This window comes from Drosophila pseudoobscura, chromosome 2, assembly GCF_009870125.1.
Source record: "Drosophila pseudoobscura strain MV-25-SWS-2005 chromosome 2, UCI_Dpse_MV25, whole genome shotgun sequence".
In the NCBI taxonomy this organism is placed as follows: Eukaryota; Metazoa; Arthropoda; class Insecta; order Diptera; family Drosophilidae; genus Drosophila; species Drosophila pseudoobscura.
Window position 1 is genome coordinate 14,590,291 of NC_046679.1, and position 19,470 is coordinate 14,609,760.

Here is a 19,470-nt window from a genome sequence, read left to right on the forward strand (position 1 = left end):
TCATATTTCTTGGCCCATTTATAATTATTATTAATTTTATTTTGTTGATTTTTGTTCTGTTTTCCTTTTTTGGAGCTTCTGTTGTTGTTGCTGGTGCCATTTAAATGGCTATAAAAATACTTATATTTTATGATGACTTTTTATTTGCGTACAAGCTTTTGCGATCCTAACTGTGGGGCACCGCCGCATATGGCTCGAAGGGGTTGTTGGCGATATGTGAGGGATAGCGACAAAAAGCAATCAGAGATCTCTGTTGATCGCTTAAAATGCCATAATTCCGTTTATGGCCCGGGACGCAAAGCGATCCAACGATCCCGAAGAGGGGGTTCGGGTTCGGGTTCCTTATTAAAAATGGACAATGCGTTGATTAAACGTCACGGGCACGTACAACAACAGAAACAGCGTTGACTTTTATTATTTTATAATCTTCCAATGCATTGTTTATCCACATCCACGAAAGAGAGGTGCTAAGAGAGTGTGCAAAAGAGAGAGAGAGAGAGAACCGATGGGGAGAGAGAGCTCATTGATATTCTTGGCATTTCGAATCGCGAAGAAGGCCCAAAGCCAAGTCAAGACGCCAGCTTTTGCCAGTCGAAATTGAAGGACTGTGGCAGCTTGACGTCTGAAGCGTTGCGCATGCGCACAGGAAAACCAAAAGCTGAAGAACTCTTGAGAACAGTTTGCTACAATATTACTATAATCATTGATAATGATTTGATCTGTGTGTATGGTGAATGGTGCTGTGAAATATTGTACAATCAAAATGCTGCTACAAGTGGAAAACATTGAGATGGAAACGTTCTGTTGCGGTGAGTACTCGAAGGAGTATATACTTTAGAGAAGCTAATGGACTACTATGGTATCCTCTTGGAGCACTGAAAACCCATTTAAAAACCAAGGCATGGAAATGGTAAACTGATTTGAGCGGGATGTTCAAACGCGCACTTAAAATGCAGACAATGCACTCGCTTAGAGGTGCTTCAAGTAGAGGCGTACTATCTATAGGGAAAATGGGGATTCTTCAAGTGGGGGAGAGCTGTCTGTCTATAGGAAAAGGGTTCTGCCATAGAATGCAATCCCTTTTGTATGATAATTGAAGGATTTTTGAATAATGCTACGTGGCGGATAAACCACTCTCGGCTGGGGGGCACGGACTCCTATCCGCAGCACGTGTTCCGCTCAGATGAGGGGCACGGCTTCAAAAATAGAGCACAGATTGAATTTCCGTTTAAAACTGTCTAGACTCGGGTTTTCCTCCCCCATTCTTTTCTAATAATTAACAAAAAGAGAAGGACACGGAACAGAGCGGAAAATGAAAAGCCAGACATAAAAAGTAGGGGCCCAAGCCGTGAATTAAGGGGGAGCTGCAATAGACAGCAAGAGGGAGAGGCAGCTGCTGCTGCCCCTGAAAACACAGATGTGCATCCCAGAAGGGGGACGGACGGACGGACGGAACCGTAGCGCGTGCCCTACGACTAGGCTTCAAAAAGTATTCATATTACTTGTGTTTCTTCGGTTTCTTCTGCCTTTCTGTTGTGGTTGCGTATAAAAATAGCAAAAAAAAAAAGCAAACAGCAATTATAAATTGAATTGAATTGAAAGGGCTGTGCGAGATGGTAATGCAAGAACAGGAGGGAGAGCCAGAGCCAGAGCCAAAGCCCCCTTCATTCGCCCAGAGATCCCCCTGCAACAGCAGGTGCCGTGCCGCAGGAAAGCAGTATTTTCATTATGATTTTGCCCCAGACAGTGGAAGGCAAGCAAAGAAGGATCAAGAAAAATAAGCAGTAGACGAAGAATCACCAGTAGCAGAAGGAGTATTTGTTTCATATTAATAACATAGTCTCCCGATAATATTTGTTAGGAAATTCAAATAAATATGCGTAAAAATGGTTGCATTTTCTTCAATTCTCCTTCCGATAATCTTTATTCTTTATTTTGCTTGTCCTCTATTATGTATGTATGTATGTATGTGTGTGTGTGTGTTCAGTTCGCGACGCACGCACCGGAAATCCCTCATAGAAGACTGTTTAAGTGTGCGCTGAAGTCGAAGCTTGCAGCATAAATTGCATGCAGGAAACAAACAACAACACACGCACACACACTCGCACATATAGCGCGTGCTCTTTCTCTCTCCCTCGCTCTCTCACTCCCTTACACTTGTTTAATAAACGGAAACGAAAAATTTGACTCGATTATTGTCAACTTATTATTGTTGCTGTTGTTTCTGTTGCTTTTTTTTTACATAAAAAAAGAAGATGTGCTCTCGTTACACTCTCCAACAAAATGCGGGCGTATGCTTTAACTGTGTGTGTGAGTTTTTTATTGGTTTATTTGGGCATTTTACTCACGCCTATTAACCTTGAAGTTTCCATCATTTAGGAGTAATCGAGGGGGAGGGGAGTAGTTTAAGTATATTTGATATCATGCCCAACAAGTTCAATTCCTCTTTATTCAAGCACTTTCTTCAATGAAAACCCCTTCAAAATGGTAACCCCATCAAACTATGTGCGTACTGCTCGGAATCGTCTAACCATATATTTATGACTGTATTAGGAGACGCCTCCTCTTGATGGGTGTGCGACTGATGGGAGGGCTGAAATTTATGAAGACATTTATTGGCACACAGAATGCATAGATCAGTGAAATGGCTGGCAGAGTGACATAAATAGGGTCTCCACACCCCCCTAAAAAACGCTCCCACACACCACACCTATCCAACGTGAAACATTGGGAATGCCTCCGATGAAGTGTTTGACAAAGTTGTCGCTTTTCCAACTGGGGCGATCATTAATCAACATTAGAGAGGGCCTACGTATGTATGTCCTCGGGGTAGTGGGGGTGTGTGTGTGGATGAGTGAGTGAGTTTTCCCCCCTTTGATAAGACCACAAATGTTGAGTTTAACACGAATTTGAGCTCTCTGTTTATGTGATTTTTAATATTTTGTGTTGAAAAATTACAATTTTCTTGAAAAACATTCAGTCCGCCAGGCATCGGGTTCATCTTGACGGATGAGCCAAGACATTTGACACCTGCTGCACAATTATTCAATGCCCTAATACCTCGAATTCCCCCAGATCCCCCCGTAAACAACAAAAGTGTACATACATATACGTAGATCTGGGAACTAGATGTATTTATAGATGGGTAAAAAGAGTTGTCGGAGCATTGTTTTTATACGAGAATTACACACGAAAACATGTGTGTGAGTCGTATGTCTGTGCCTGTGTCTGCAGAAGCCCTTTTATGACAGCGACAGAGGGGAATAACAAAACATTAATGTCAAAAACGTCAAAAATAACATCAGAGAAGAAGAACTTTCCTCCCACTCCTTCTGGGAGGGACCTCCCAGTTGTATAAAAACTGCATTTAAATGCATTATGCATTTCTGAACATCAAGAATGGATCGGCAGACCCTCCATCTAACTATCCATCCAACTACATAAATGCCGGGAATTGTTTGCATTTTATGAACTTCCCTTCACTCGCCTTCCATCCAGAGTTCACTTCACTTCACTTCAGTTGTTCTTTCGCTTCGATTTCAGTCTCTATAAAGTTTATAACCCTGCCTGGACTTCTCCAAGATATTCTCCCCTCCGTGACGCGGCACGCAGCGTGAAAATGCTGTTCCCTCCCTAACACCTCCCACCTACCATTCCATGGTATTTGTTTTCCTTATGTTTATGGCTTGGAATACTGTTCGATGCCTCATTTTTAGCTTGTAGCTTGTAGCTTGTAGTTTTTGCTCTTTTGCTGTTTTTAGGGCTGAAAGAAATTTTAAAATTGTTGTTTATGTTTGCTTTTAGCTGGAAATTCCTTTAGGGAAAGAACCATTACATGGTTGCACCATTTTATGATGTGTTTTTAAATGTTTTCATTATTAGACGTTTCAATGAGAAAATAAATTTCTCCATTTACTGGGTCAACAGAGAAAGGGAATAACTTTTGGAAAAAAGTGGGAGAACTTTTGGTAGAGTTCTGGGAATGCTTTCAAAGAAAGAAAATGTAAACTTTCAGGCAGAATCGCATCTCCGAGTGTTTCAAAGAAAACTTCAATCACTTTCATTCTTCTTTAGGGCTCTGCGATTATTACAGAATTCTTCCCAAATCTGTGACCTCTCTCGAACCCAAATCCCGAGCACAGATTGCCCCCAGAATTTTGAGATGCAGGCACATTCAGAGAGAGGGAAAGAGAGAGAGATACAATGTCATTTATAATCGTTGTGACTGACCGTCCATCCCTATAAGTATACCCCCATCTCCAGTCCATACGAATGTATGTCTCCCCCCTGGGACCCGTGACCAATGTCCAGCTGTCCAATAATCTCATACAGCGAGAGAGAGTGATCTCTTTCGGAGACAATGAGAACAACAATTTCCATTTAACGAACATCAGCAGTGGAAGGGAACTGTGGGACACTGTGACTACCAGATTCATGACTAGGGGCCACGAAACTAGAGCTAAAAACAATTTAAACCATTTATGATTTATGCCTAGTGTGAACTAAATCTAAATTAATACAAATCTTGATGTGAAAAATGAGACTTAAAAAAAGAGAGATATGTATGTAGGGAATTTCTGTGTAAAATTTGAGATCAAGCAAAGAGTTGAAGCGTGGGATCAGGCGCAGAGGTATGGTAGGAATTTGTATGCTAAACATTAGATCCTATAGCGAATGTCTACATCTATGAGGACATCGATGGGAAGCATCATCTTTCAGCATCTTTCATCGCGTTGTAGATTTTAGGCAGCTTCTTTTGAGAAAGGATTTATCTCGGGTTCAAGCGAATGTTATGACCAATTGAGTGAATAATTGGGTGGAATGCGTGAATGAATGAGGAGAGGGAATGCTGCAATCTCAAGAGGAAGTGGACAATTAACCAAATCCCAAAGGAAAAACCGGCCTCAAATTAAAAGATATATGCGCATAATTAAGTTACAGTTGACATAATTAAATGATAATTGTTATGTGAACGCACACATATAGTACCACTCGTATATACATACATACATACATAAGTACATATGTATGTATCTGTTGGATGGGGTTCCAATGAGGCGAGTGGTACACATGTTTCTCTACGGGCATATGCACACATTTTTTGAGTTATTTGTTGTCCCCGAAAAGGGGGAGGGTTAATTTGTGTGTCGTCCGGTTGCCCCATAGCACCACCACCTCACCCCTCCAAAGCCCTCTCCCACCGTGCGGAATACGTTCTGTAGTCCATTTAATCCCGCATTTATATTTCGTATTTCTCTGTTTTCGTTTCGCTTTTCGTTGATTTATGTCTGTTGCTAAAAAGAAGGAAAGTGTCACCCATCGGTTGGTGGTTGGCGGTTGGCATTTATTCAAATTGTGTCCCCCCCAACCCCAGATCTCTGAAGAGGCGGCTTCCCCCCTTCAGATATCATCATAAAAATCATGCGAGCATAAGTTAAATTCACTTAGAAGAACATTTTTGATGAATTATTTAGAAATACGAGTATATGTATGTATGGGGACTGCCATCCACTTGGAACATTTAGCAATAAAGAGGATTCGCGGAATGATGAGGATATTTGTGTATTGGGGGATTGATGGTCCATATAATGGTGGAGATTCTTTAAAAATTAGGGGATTTAGATTTCAACTTAAGATATTTCCATGCTAAGGTTTATTTAAATTTTAAATTTCAAGAACTGTTTTCATGTTTTCGCGATATTCGAACCCTTTTTGTACGAGGATAGTCTTTAAATTTCTGAGAGACTTTATCAGAACTCAGACTAGAATCTTTCTCCATCCTTTCCTTAGGTTCGAGGTCTACTATTGTCATGACACCATCCTTTTATAGAACCGAATCTAGCTAGACCCTAACCGAATCAAACCGAACCAGACATTACCCCGCACACAAATACAGTGGCGTTTATTTTAATCAATTAATTAATGGCATAATCCTAGGCCATCTCTGATTGTGCTCACTCGCTGTGCGGACAGTTCCATTCGAAATGTGGCTGCAGCGACGACAATTAGCGCAATGTTCGAGGCGGTTTGCGGCGCGTAAAAATTAAAATTCTGTGCTCCATAGCTTTTCATAAGTATACGAAGAATATACATATTTTGAAGAGATAACTGAAACAAGAAATCAAAGTGGAAATACGAGTATGCCTGCAAAGGGCAGTTGTCGCCTCTTTAGCTGTGTCCAGGCCCAGCGGCATGAGGAGGAGGAGGATGAGGACCATGTGGAGGCGATGGACTATGTGGACATGGAGATGAGTGAGTGCCTCCCATTAAAGCGATTGGGATGCAGCTGGATCCATTAAAAAGTGATCGATCACAGCCCGAAAACCAAGTACACACTCGTGCAATATTTGCAAATTGCAAAACGAAAACCAGAAGCACAAAGATGATGAACAAAGGGAGGCATTTTTGTCTTGGAGAAGAGTCCGATTTAACAATTACCAGATGTTCCAGCGGCACTCAGATGCTAAAATATAGTCCACACTCTCGGTTCAGGGATGCGACTCCAATGTCAGACAGGGGATCGGGATCTGCACTCTGCATTCTGCGTTCTGCATTCTGTTTGCAATTTTCAACAGCCCCGTCGACAAAACTGTCGTCTGCCATGTAATTGAGAAATAAATTTCAATCCAACATCCAGACATTGTCAGCCTCCATCACGAAATCAAAGTCTCAAAAAAGCACAGCAACAAAAGCCGTTTAAAGTAGGACCGGAAGAGTGGGAGGATCCACAGTATTTGGTACACAAGGCAGGACTAAAAAACCATTAATCACTGAAAAGGGTGGGGCGTAACTTTTAGAAACTACCAAAAGTTCCACTTAATTATGTTGTCGTTTTTTATTTTCTTTCTTTAGAATATATCGAATAATATGTGGCAATATTTTGCATATAAAATATACATAATATAGCCCATCTGCGCGAATTAAAGTTTGATATACCCTTTCGGCTACATATAACATATCATACACATATACTACGATAGTAACTTTGGAGAAATTAATTAAATTTGTGGACATTTTCCAAAAGGAATATCATTATTTCAAGGAGGTAGCTTTGATTAAATGAAACCCAATGGTATTTTTACTTAGGCAAGTCCTATATTTTATGAGAAGACTAATAAAATTGTCAGGATTACGAAGAAAGCTAATGATATAAAACTGATTCATCCGAATGCTATACTTCTGTCAGAAAAAAGACGATCTTCAACGGAAACTTCTTAGCAATTTCGATTATTAGAAAAGCGGGTCCTGTACATTCTTTAAAACATCTTTGCTTTTTTATGATTTAGAAGCTTTGCCATAAAATAATAGTACCCTCTGTTGAGGGTATAGGAACTTGGTCTTCTTTATTTTTAAACTTCACTTCCATATCATACAAATCGAGGGGAACAAACAAACAGAGGCAAACTCCTTTGCCTGCCTGCTGCCTTTCCTCTGTGCCCCATAATGAGGAGCATCTGCAGCAGGGCAGGGAGGAGAAAGGCAGCAGAAGCAAAAGAGTTGAGCAAAGAAGGAGCGAAGCCAGAAAAAGGAAGAAAATAAAGCAGAAGAAGTGCAAAAGCAAAGAGCAACAGGCAACAGGAAGAGGCACAAGGGAGAGATGGGATGCTACGATGCTGTGTCGCAGTCGCCGCGGATGGATGTCACGGATGCTGCTGCCGCCATTTGTGGGTGTCAAGCAGTTCAGATTGAGGCAGATACAACAGTAAATTTCGGTTTGGCCAAGAGCTAACATCGCTCCCTGTCTTCTCCAGCGCATAGCCATTGCCCCATCGTGTGTGTGTTTGTGTGTGTCTCCTCTTCGTTGAGATTGAGATTTATTTAAATGGGGCAAACGGTAGCTCTAAGAATGGAGAACGCAACTCTTGGGGCATGCAACATACTGATTAGTCCATCCAGTGCGTGCGGCTAATTTATATGGCTAAAACGGGAGACAACCTCCCACCCCCCATCCCCCCGAGGAAAAGTTTGTCTACCACTGAAATAATTTATGTTGTTTAATTTCGTTTAAATCTTTTTCTGGGATCTAAAAACTTTTGTTTTCGCTGCACTAAAAACCAAATCCCACTATCCATCTGGCTAAAAGCATCCGACACTCGCCTTGGGTCTGTCGTTGTGGAATGTGTAGATTCTGAAATCCAAAAAAATTCTTTAAAACCAATCGACATTCCTATATAGAAAGTAGAACGAAATTTTCAAGAACTTCGGTGTACAAAACTCTTTCTTCATAAGTGTTGAAATGTATTCTTTGGGAAACAATAAACTTCAGGTAACTCTCCTCAATCCGAACCATCTTCTTAAAGCCGTATCCCATGGGTTTTGGAGTTTCTGGAGTTTCAGTGGAAGAATTCCACACAAATATGTTACCCAAGATCTTGCCGCTTGCAACCCATCAAATGCCTACCCGATAAGCGGGGAAATTACTTCAATTCCAATGACACAGTGCCACAAATATATATGTACATGTGTCCACTCTTATGGAGTCCTTACGACGGCGCTCCAAAACCCAAAAGTCGAAAGTCAAACAAGTGTGTTCCCAACAGGAGGGTCTGTTTGAAGAGGTCACAAATCACGCAAGTCAAATCCTAAGTAAACACATTATTTATCACAGATACACACTGAGAGACTTGTACAAATACTTGGGTAGATTACTTATTTTTGGGGTCGCTGTGGGCCGCTGCTTATCAGCAAACTACAACTGCAACTCCGACTCCCAGTCGCAGTCGCGGTCGCAGTCGCTGTACTTTTTGCTGATCGCTGTTCGATCTTTTCCAATCATTTTGCAGACAACTGTGGCAACGTGAACAACGCAAGTGGAGCGAATGCATCCGGCTGCATCGGCTACAATATGGACGACATTCTGATCATCACGGCAAAGCACAGCGAACGCGCCTACTTGCGGGCCACTTTCCTGAAGAACCATTTCGACAAGATCACCAAACAGCGCGGACGGAAACCATTCAAGTGAGTAGAGGACTCAACCTGTGCAGGATACAGATCCATTAACTAGAGATTTTCCTCTCTTTTTGCTCTAATTATCTTTAGTTTTCTGCACATCAAAATTGACGATGGTCCCTTCAGCGAGGAGATTGCCCAAAAGTACCAGAACACTGCTCTGCAGATTGTCATTCTGTGTCCCGCCCTGCTGGCACTGCCCCACAGCTTCCTAATGGCCCAACTGTCGGCCATTATACGGGTGGAGAAGGTCCTCGCCATCCTGCTGGATGTGGCCGAGGAGAAGGTCAAGGAGATGCACAAGGCTGCGCTGCCCAGCTACTACAAGTGGCGCCGCTGTGTGGTGCGCGACAACGATCAGGTGCAGATCAGCAACATCCTGGGCATTGCCACGGACATCCTGGGGCGGGCCCTGTGCCAGCGGCCACCCTGCCTGGACAGCGGCAGCGGCAACAGTGGAGGCCTCTCGCGCAGTTTCTCCAGCTGCTCGGAGGGATTCACAGTGCTGCCGAAGAAGGTAAAACTCGGCCAGAACAAGGTGGTGGCCATGCTGGCAGAGCCACTGGAGAAGAACGACACTCTCAAGCTGCTGGTGGAGAAGTCCGGCGAACTGATCGAGCTGCGCAACTTCAAGTGCCGCAATCCCTACACCCTGCAGTTCTCCATCCCGGAGTCCTGCATGGAGATCTCCACAATGATCGAGATACGCATCGAGAAGAATAACAAGAGCCTGGGCGCTCGGCCCATCAAGTGCGAGAGTCGCCTCCGAGAGCTCGAGCAGCTGCTCCGTGTTGAGGATTCGCCCATAGAGTTCATGTGTCATGCCTTGGGCATCGGACCCGTGGAAAGGGACGCTCTCGATCAGCATCTTCTGCAGTGTTTCCAGCGCAACATGCCGCCAAATTTCCACCTGCTGAACGGCCCCTGCGAGAAGCAACCGCATTTCTTCACTCGTCTCGAGTCCAGTCCGGAGGAGTACCCCACCCTGCTGCACTTTGCCGCTCGCTGGGGCCTCAACCGCCTCTGCATCCAACTGATGGAGTGCCCGGGCGGCGACACAGCCTGCGGAGTGCGCAACTGTGCCGGCCGTACCCCCTTTGAGCTGGCAGAGCAGGAGGGTCATCATAAGTTAGCACAGAACATTGTCAGCTTTTCGGAGTTCCACGAGCTCACGACCATGTATCACTACTTCAAGGGCGTCTCTCCAACAGCTGCTTCCAGCGAGAGCAGTCCGAAACCGGTGGTCATTGAGGCCGTGCCCGGAAAGACAAAATCCTCCTCTGGCAAACCGCCAAAGCAGTTGCCCTCCGCCGAGTACATGGAAATGTCCAGCGGCTCTGAAAGGGAGAACACGCCCGAGGTGCGTCCCAAAACGGAGACCCTGGCCATCTCGAATCTCAATTACATCAGTGTGGTGACGGAGGATGAGAACCTGCAGGGTTCGGCGGCGGAGAAGAAAATGGACTCGAAGAAGGAGCTGCCGGAGGCAATACCTGAGACTGCAGATTCGCCAGGACCCGAGCGAACCACCAACGAACTGCGCATCAACGAACCGCCCTACTACCAGTCCAAGGAGCAAAACAAGTCTCAGGATGTGGTGGATGCACCAGTGGCTCCCCTCTATCAAACGGACAAATTCAGCCAGGAGTGCTCCCAGCTGCTGGAGAACCAAGCGGTGGGCGGCAACGACTACGTACTGCAGCCCTCGAATGTGCCCGTGAATACTCCTCCCACGAGCAGCAGCACCTCCACCAGTTGCCCCCCGGATGATGGAAACTACTTGTTCCAGCCCTCGAACCGCCCCGTGGAGGAGCACCTGCGGATGAGCCGCTCGACAACGCGACTGGCCATTGGACAGAACAACCACAACAGCTATAACCACAATCATCAGCCTGGATATGGAACGCTCAAGCGCAGTGCCAGCGATGCATCTGCCTCCAGCCACAATCGATCGAACGCCGACGATGAGCTGGCCGAAATAATGCACGACTTCAAGAACAATGTACTGTCCATTCGGGATGTGGAGCTGCTGGTGGAGCGCTGGAAGCATCGCAACGATGTCCAACAAAGCTTCCGGGAGAAGCAGGATCAGATCGACCAACTGCGCCGCGAGTACGAGCGCATCCACGAGCAGGTGCGATCGCATTTGAAGCGAGAGACGCCTTTCGAGCGCATCAAGAAGTTCTTCTCGCGTCCGAAAATGTCGCCAGGGGAGAAGCATCCTGGCAGCTGTGCCGACAGCCTTCTGGACGAGACCAAGAGCTCGATAGCCACTAGCTGCAGCTTCAAGTCGGGGGTTCGTCCCATCAGCTCCCTCAGCCTGCAGAGCGTATCCAGTAGCAGCTCATCCTCTGGGCGCCTGAGCACGGGCAGCAACTGCAGTGGCGCCTCCCTGGGCGACTCTGGCACCCACTCGGACCACGAGGATCGGCGCTACAACGGCCGGCTAGGTGGCCACGGATCACAGATGGACAATTATCTGGTCCCGCCGCCACCACGACCCGTCTTCACGCCCAGCTCCACGCCCGGCGATGAGCGTCACCAGATCGTCTTCCCCTCGCCCATGTCCAGCTGCCAACGCCTGAACACGCCCACCAGCCCCACCGGGTCCTCCTCCGAGCACTACCAGATGTTCCCCTCGAACATACCTGTGTACGGCAGCCAGCCGCTGTCCTCCTCCCAGAGCAGCAACTACCTGAATACCATCATGGAGGCGAAGGAGCACGCCGATACTCAGCAACACTACCAGAACCAGAACGGAGTCACCCTGCAGCCCATCAAGCTGAACGAGCGCTCGAACATCATCTACGGAAAGCTGACCAAAAGCCACTCGTCCTCCGCCTCCAGCTGCAGCAGCTTTAAGCCCAAGCAGCTTGCAGTGCCATGTCCCCAGGTGGGCAGCATCGAGATCCAGGCCGAGGTCTATCAGAATGTGGGTGGAGATACCCCAGAGGCCGCTGACAAAGTTGAGTCCACGCCGGAGACAGAGGCGCCAAACTACATGAACTGCTAGAAAGGCGAAGGACTACGAGCGGGGTGGTTACTTCACTGCCACGAAATCGACCCAAATCGAAATCGAAAGCTTCTCTTTAGAGTTACATATGTATTCTGGTTTAGTCTGTAAGTCGATCGATTCGCATCCCTCAAAAGGTGCAAAGGACGGATGGATGGAAATGAGTATGAACTAGTTATCGAGCAAAACATATTCTAATGTTAGTCGTAAGCCTGTATTATCTACATTATCTCTTAGTCTTCGGGTTTCAGAATCGAATTGTATATTTGTGAGACGTTTGCAAGCAACCAAATCAAACCATATCGTTAGGGTCTAAGTCTAGCACCTAAGTCGAACCAAGCAGCTAACATATCAAGAAATATTAATCTTCTCTTGTAACTCTAGGTACTACCCCAATTTAGTTTAAAGATCCTGCACCGATCACCCTTTTGGCATGCCGCTTAGCATGAAAAACTCGTAATGTCTAGCTCCTAAGAACCCCCTAAAATATCAGCTAAACAGTTAAATGCAATAAATTTTAAATATTTAAGAATATATAGACTTCATTTTTATTGGGTACCTATGAATCCGATGTATCTCATTCTGGAAACACTTACAAACTACATCGGCCTGCAGGCAATGCGAAAACTTGTATTTCATTTTCGCGCCAGACAAAAATGTCCAGTACTAGACAGGGCTGCCAGACAGTGCTGCATACCCTAGAAAAAAGAGTATTATAGGAGTGCGGAAATGTTTGTCATCCCAAGCTCTAATTAATTTAGAAAGGTACTTCTAAAGGTACTTATAAAGGTACTTATAAGGGTACTTCAACGATATTTGGCAATATTTGCAATATTCTCTTTCGGTTTTTTTGCTTGACCTTTATCGCTAAAACCTTTTTTTCGGCAAAATCCAATGAAAGCAAGTACTTAAAATAAACCAGTCAAGTAACAAAAATAGTTTAATTCATTGGATAAAATTATGTGGGCATAGATAAAGGCCCGGTTGACAACATTTAAATCCTTGTCGCTCACATTCAAACAAGTTCGATTTGGCGCGCACCACTCGGTATATTTTTCAAATGAGACCGTATATTTCGGTGCTGTTCTGAGGGTCATACTGTAGAAATACTGGTTTTCGCCGCGCTCCCATGGTATTTTTGTCAATTTCATCAATCTATTAATTTAATTTTCAATGTTATATAGAAATCCAATATATGCAAGTATTTCGAATAGGCCAATCATGTATAGAATTGATTCATCAATCGTACAGAATTGAGTGGGCATGGCTAAATGTTCTATTTAGCTGGTAATATTTAACGGAACAAAGAATATGAGGAATATGGTTTCCAATCCTGACGGAGAACGATTAACCTATTACAAGCCAAGGGGGTATTTCAATATTCCACTGAAAATAATGAAAATTTAATCATTTTAGCGCAGTTCAGCTGAAAAATATCGTGGTTTTTTTTAAGTTTATAGTAGAGATGGCATGAATCCTCAAGAAGAATTTACAATCAGTAATATTTTCCGCCATTTACCTCAAGTGGTTGAACTATTTAAATACAGGGGGCTTTAGTGGGAATCCGATAGAACCGAACATCGACAGGGTTGCATTTGCCAATATTTTCAATTTATTCTCCAGGAAAAAAAACGTGAGGTAGAAAAATTAAATTAATTGATTATTAATAAAAACCCAGTGCCTAGAAGCACCTGTACAATGTCCGGTAACCAGCAACAACCAGCCGCTTGGGAGCCCAGCCGACAAAAGCGAAAACTGCAAACGGAAAGCCCAATCAGACCCCGAAAGGCGTCCACGTAGTGCAAAATAATGTCTGCTGTTTTTGTACGTCCTATAAGGAGGTGGAGGGCTGTGAGCTGCGCCGCCTAAGGGTGCGGCGTTCATGCCCCGATGGCGCGGGGCTACTCAATTTGTGCCTGGTTCCAAAGTGTGATTACGAAATTGTGCAGAACTTTAGTGATATTATAAAGTATAATGCGTGTTACCACGTAGTTCCCACAGACAGTGACAGCAGCAGCACACACACTCGTAATAACGCACCCATACTGTCACACTTACAAAGACAGAGAGAGCGCCATGAAATGTAAAAGAAAGAAAGAAAGTGTTGACAAAGAACAGGTTTTTAACCTAATTATAATTGCTAAAAAAATTATGAATTGCCATGTAAAGTGTATAGTGTACATAAAACAAAGAACAGCCGCTTTGTGCCACAAATTAATTTATGTCAAGGCCTCCTTCCCCCCATCACTGACCCATCGGCTGTTGAGTCCGTCCGGAAGCAGCGATGCTATGTACTGCCGCCTCAAAAACACTTGCTCGATGGGGAAATTGATTTCCTATACATACGGCTGTTGTTGTTGCTGTGGACTGGACATTGAACTTGTAGCAAATTGCGACTCAGCGACCCTGTAATGTTTGCCTAATACAGCACTCTCTATATTTTTAGTCTAGCGGAGCAGCAGCAGCACCAGCCAGCACTCTTTTTTTCCCCCCTACAACACTCTCACACTCAAGGTTCGGCCATTAACTGACCCCAAACAACAACACAAGCCAAGATGTTCATCTGGGATTGGTTCACCGGAGTCCTAGGATACTTAGGTAAGCGCACCGGAGATCCGATCGGAGAGCATGGGGCGAACGCTTTTCTTGAGCGCTTGCCAACAAAGCAACGCCAGCAAAGGCCAGACGTTGGAACGCAGACAAAAGAAACCCAAAATTTGACTAATGTATGCGTGTCTGCTGCCGTGTACACAGATGTCTTTTTGGTATTGGTTTAGCGAGCGGCGCGTATTAATTGATGACGATTTAGTCGAAACATTTGACCTTCCCGCATGTTTTTTGTGTGGTGCATAGTTTCAACGTGAATTTCTCCTTGCAGGTCTGTGGAAGAAGTCTGGCAAATTGTTGTTCCTTGGCTTGGATAATGCTGGCAAGACCACGCTACTGCACATGCTCAAAGATGATAAGCTGGCGCAGCATGTCCCCACCCTGCATCCAAGTGAGTTGCAGTCCCCAGTGGCTCATTTCTCCTTGCTAACGATACATGATCCTTGATCCATTGCAGCGTCCGAGGAACTGTCCATCGGCAATATGCGCTTCACCACATTCGACTTGGGTGGCCACACTCAGGGTAAGTTGATCATGAACTCCCTTGGAGCAGGAGCACCGTTTCCCCCAGAGCACTCATAAATTTTGCGCCGTTCCGAACGTGCCCTCACTCTAAATATAGCCACACGAGGCGACACATGCAAAAGAGCCAGAGATTCAGCAACAATCAGCGTGAAATATAGCACAGCGGGTCACTCATACAGAGCCACAGCTAGTACTTTTCACATTTGTTGCGTTCAATCAGCCACAGGCACTCGAGCATTCATAGAAATGCCATTACAGTGGTCAGAGATCAATTCGATTCGCGTGCAGGTCTAACTGTGCGACCTTTTGTCTAGGTGAACTTTTTGCAAATTAAAACTTTAAAAGCATGTAAAGACACTGCGACCTACAAGCAGTCTTTTGTGCCTCGATCTCCTTCTTATCTAAAAGTGCGATCATTTCTAAATAGATTCCTTTTGAATGCCGTACATATTCATAATCAAAACATCTTCCCAATTGTTGCCATATTAGCAAACAATCAATATTTTCTTGTTTAAAAGAAGGGTTACTTTTGACCATTTTCTTAGAAGTGACATAAATGTTTGAGTATCGACCACTGTGCACCTATGTATGTACATTTGTGTAAATAATTTACAAGTACAAAAGCAAACATTCTATTAAGATAACACCGAACAAACAACAACAAAATGCCCAAGATCAACAAGAATCAAAACTTGTTTATTAACTATTTAGAGAGTGCACACGGAATGTGCACCAAAATAAAATCAAAATAAAAATGGAGTAGCCGCAATAGTAAGCATGAGGCATGAAATGCGGGCGTTTGGGCAATTGATAGGTTGATAAACCAACACAAATATGTACAGGCACACACATTATTACGTATTCATATTAGTAGAACATGTCATCGTGACGATCGGTTTCGCTATGGAACAAGCTCTAATCACGAACGGACAAAAGATGGCAGCAGCAGCGTCTCTTGGCTTTGAAAAGATATCATATCAATGAACTTGTTTGCTGATGTTAGGTAAATTCATAAAGATTACAATGAAGGTTTAGGAGCACTGAAGACCGAGACCCATGCACCAAGACGCACACTAATTTCCAAATTCTTAAGACCCAATTTGGCTAAAAGTTAAACTTACATTTTGACCGATTGTAGCACGTCGCGTCTGGAAGGACTATTTCCCCGCTGTGGACGCAATTGTGTTCTTAATAGACGCCTGGGATCGCGGCCGCTTCCAGGAGAGCAAAAACGAGCTGGATTCGCTGCTCACGGATGAGGCGCTGTCCAACTGCCCCGTGCTCATATTGGGCAACAAAATCGATAAGCCCGGTGCGGCCAGCGAGGATGAGCTGAGAAATGTTTTTGGACTGTATCAGTTAACAACCGGCAAGGTATGCTATCCTATGCTCTGATCTGTTTGTGTTTTTACTGACTTTCTGGTGTGGATTTCAGGGCAAAGTTGCACGTGCCGATCTGCCTGGCCGCCCATTGGAATTGTTCATGTGCTCCGTGCTGAAGCGACAGGGCTACGGCGAGGGTTTCCGTTGGTTAGCGCAGTATATCGATTAAGTTAACAATAAAATACCAACAAGAACCATAATAAAACACACACACACAAACACAAACTGAGAGGAGAACTTGGCTACAAAATTTAAATACGACGATAGAACAGAACAGAACCGAACAGAACAGAAGAGAAGATAACCCCAACCCAACCACAAAACGGACCTTAAGCAAAACGAAGCTGCGTGCGCAATTTCTAATTTATACACAATTACAAAATAATTCATAAATAATAAAAAACGGAAAACTCAAAAATCTGTACATCTGTAATTAGAAAAACACTCTTAAAAAAAGCAACAACCAACACAATGTTCAATATCAAAGTTCAAACGACTTTTCCATCGAGAACATCCAAGAGAATATAAAACAACATCCAGAGTATGAGGAGAGTGCGCGCAAGGGAAAAACAAACTTTTACTTATAATTATGAATAAAACAAATTGTAGCAAATTAAAGGTGATTTATTTAAGAGCAAGTGCTTTCAGCGACGCTGTTCCATAAATAAAATTTAGCTATCATTTACCTTTTATTTCAACCACACTTTTACTTGTATAATGTCCCCAAAAATTTTAAATTCCATTTAGTTTAGAGACTGCCTGCATAAACATTATACTACAACTTCAATGGTCCCTCCCTCCCTTATTATTTAGCTAAAAAAATCTTGTAAGTTGCTTGTCCATCGATGTACTTTTGTTTCTTTTTTATGCATCGCAAAAAAAAATAATATAATTCTAAATAAAGCGGAGAAAAGTAATTTTGTAAAAATAATAAAAAGTGGAGCTATTACTTGGAAAATAGTTTGGAGAATGGATTCCTTTCCCCATTAAATACTGAAGACTTTTTTACAAATATATTACTGAGTTTATTTCATGCCACTTTTAAGGATTAAGCTAATGAGTCAATTAATAGCATACACATACAATATTTAAATCAAGCGAAAGGGAGGCACGCTTAATCAAAGATGTCACGGGCTGTGGCGCCCTTGCCTGCGGGACTGTTGTTCGTTTTGTCTATGTAGAAAAATAGAATAAAATATTCAAGTGTTGATTGGGGCTGCAGGTGATGGATGATCATCTAGTGCTAGCTGCGACGGCAGCATGGACGCCGCCGACAGAGCATCAGCTGCCGGTGAAAGAGGCGCATGAGCAAGCATTTGCGCTTGGCCCGCTCCGTGCATCAGGAGCGCATGGAGCCCATGGAGGAGCCGCCACCGCCCATGCGTCGCTTCTTCTTCTTTTTGGCGGTGAGACTCTCTTGTCCGCTGTCCGTATTGGAGTCGGCTTCTGCGTCGCTCTCCGACGACGATGAGGATGACGACGACGAGGAGGAGCTTGAATTACTAGAACTATCCGAAGCAAAGCCGGTGCTCTCGTTTATATTAATACTTTCGGCGATTTGCGCTAGCTCTGGGCGCTGCTCGCGCAGCACACGCAACCACTTCCGCGACAGCTTGGGCCGGCCCCGAACGGTCTTGTGCCAGACACACGGGAAGTTGGTCTTCGAGCTGAAGTTCTGGGTGATTGCAATGGTGTCGTCCAGATTGAGGACCACATGCCACCAGCCGCCCGGCACGAATACAGTGTCGCCCTCGCCCTGCAGCACCTCGATGGGCTTGTATTGCTCCGGCCAGGAGGGTAGCTTGGTGCGCGGGTAGATGGTGCTGAACCACGTGATGGCCTCGTCACGCTGTTTGCCGCCCATGGCGCTGGTCACCTTGAGCAAGTCCTTGGGCGTTTGTGTGGGGAACAGGCACCATCGCTTGTGACCACGAATGAGCGTATTCCAAGCGCTGGTTCCCAGTGGATCGATGTGGATGCCAGTGCCGGAGCGGGAGGGACCCATCACAAACCATCGGTAGGGCGGCCTACGATTCTCACCGCAGTACTGGAAAAGATCATCTCGGAAGTACTTTGGCACCACGTAGTCGTCGAGCAGCTTCTTCCTGCGATGGTGCTCCCCAAAGCTGCTGTCGAAGATGTAGAGCGGACTGTCGTCGCGCGTCCCTTGCATGTATTCGACGTAGTATTTCATCTTCATTTTGACGCTGTAGCCTTCGTTGTCCTCGCCGCACTTGAACTTCTGGTTCCTGTACTTCTTGGCCAGCCGCGACATCGTCCACTTCTCCAGAGCCATCCAGCCATCAGTGCATCCCTGTATCACCACCGGCTTGTAGGGCCGCTCAAAGCGTTCTATGAATTCGTCACACGACACCGCCGCATCATCAATTCGTTCCAGATTATCTGCGAAATCCCAGAATGGCTCGAAGTTTTCATAGTACCGCATCGCCATCCACGCGTTTTCTCCGTCCAGCTCTGGCCTGGCCTTGCGCTTAACGTCGCGGGTGCGTTTGCGGGAGCGCTTGGGCAGTTTGAATTCCTCGCTCATCGTGGTACTTGCTCGAGATTTTGCCAATTTTTTCTTAAATATTTTTAAGCACAAAGTGGAGAACGTGAGCACTAGAGCAGTGTGACCGCGGAATTATAGTTAAAATATACGGTCCGACCCACAGAAATATACCCAAAAAATACCGTCTAATTTTAAAAATATACTGACGAATTCCAGTTCCATTATACATATTCCTCGATTTTGATATTCCGTCGAATATTACTACCTAGATGAATCTCTTAACCCTGCCCACATAGTTTTATACAATTAATGAACATAATTTCTGATCGACTGGATTATTTTAAACACTTGCACTTTATTGGATTTCTATATACCTTTGAAAATAAAATTTAAAAGATTGATGAAATATATACCGATATACCGTAAAATACCAAAAAGTATTAAAAATACCTGAAACGGTCACTCTGCACTAGAGCTAGGC

The 19,470-nt window shown here is 44.6% G+C and overlaps 3 protein-coding genes across 9 annotated transcripts in view; 2 read left to right on the forward strand and 1 right to left on the reverse strand.

Moving 5' to 3' along the window:
- stumps (DBB domain-containing protein stumps) overlaps positions 1-12,499 on the forward strand; it is a 33,027-nt gene extending 20,528 nt beyond the window's left edge. For 5 of the 7 annotated variants that reach the window (XM_015181887.2, XM_003736536.3, XM_001358737.5 and 2 more), the window contains 2 exons: positions 8,784-8,961; positions 9,043-12,499. In XM_015181887.2, coding sequence (XP_015037373.2) covers positions 8,784-8,961; positions 9,043-11,965 — 3,101 coding nt within the window. In that variant the 3' untranslated portion in view covers positions 11,966-12,499. Of the gene's footprint in view, positions 1-578; positions 810-6,115; positions 6,253-8,783; positions 8,962-9,042 lie in introns of those variants that run through there. The other 2 variants (XM_003736535.3, XM_015181888.2) reach the window with 2 other exon arrangements.
- Positions 12,500-13,496: 997 nt separating this feature from the next.
- Sar1 (Secretion-associated Ras-related 1) lies at positions 13,497-17,172 on the forward strand. The gene is made up of 6 exons (XM_001358738.4): positions 13,497-13,603; positions 14,412-14,563; positions 14,844-14,963; positions 15,030-15,095; positions 16,236-16,471; positions 16,533-17,172. The coding sequence occupies exons 2-6, from the start codon at positions 14,521-14,523 to the stop codon at positions 16,647-16,649; spliced, it is 582 nt and encodes a 193-aa protein (XP_001358775.1). The 5' UTR covers positions 13,497-13,603; positions 14,412-14,520; the 3' UTR covers positions 16,650-17,172.
- Positions 17,089-19,139, reverse strand: JMJD6 (Bifunctional arginine demethylase and lysyl-hydroxylase PSR). Its single transcript, XM_001358739.4, has one exon. The coding sequence runs from the start codon at positions 19,026-19,028 to the stop codon at positions 17,820-17,822; it is 1,209 nt and encodes a 402-aa protein (XP_001358776.4). The 5' UTR covers positions 19,029-19,139; the 3' UTR covers positions 17,089-17,819.
- Between the last annotated feature and the right edge of the window lie 331 nt (positions 19,140-19,470).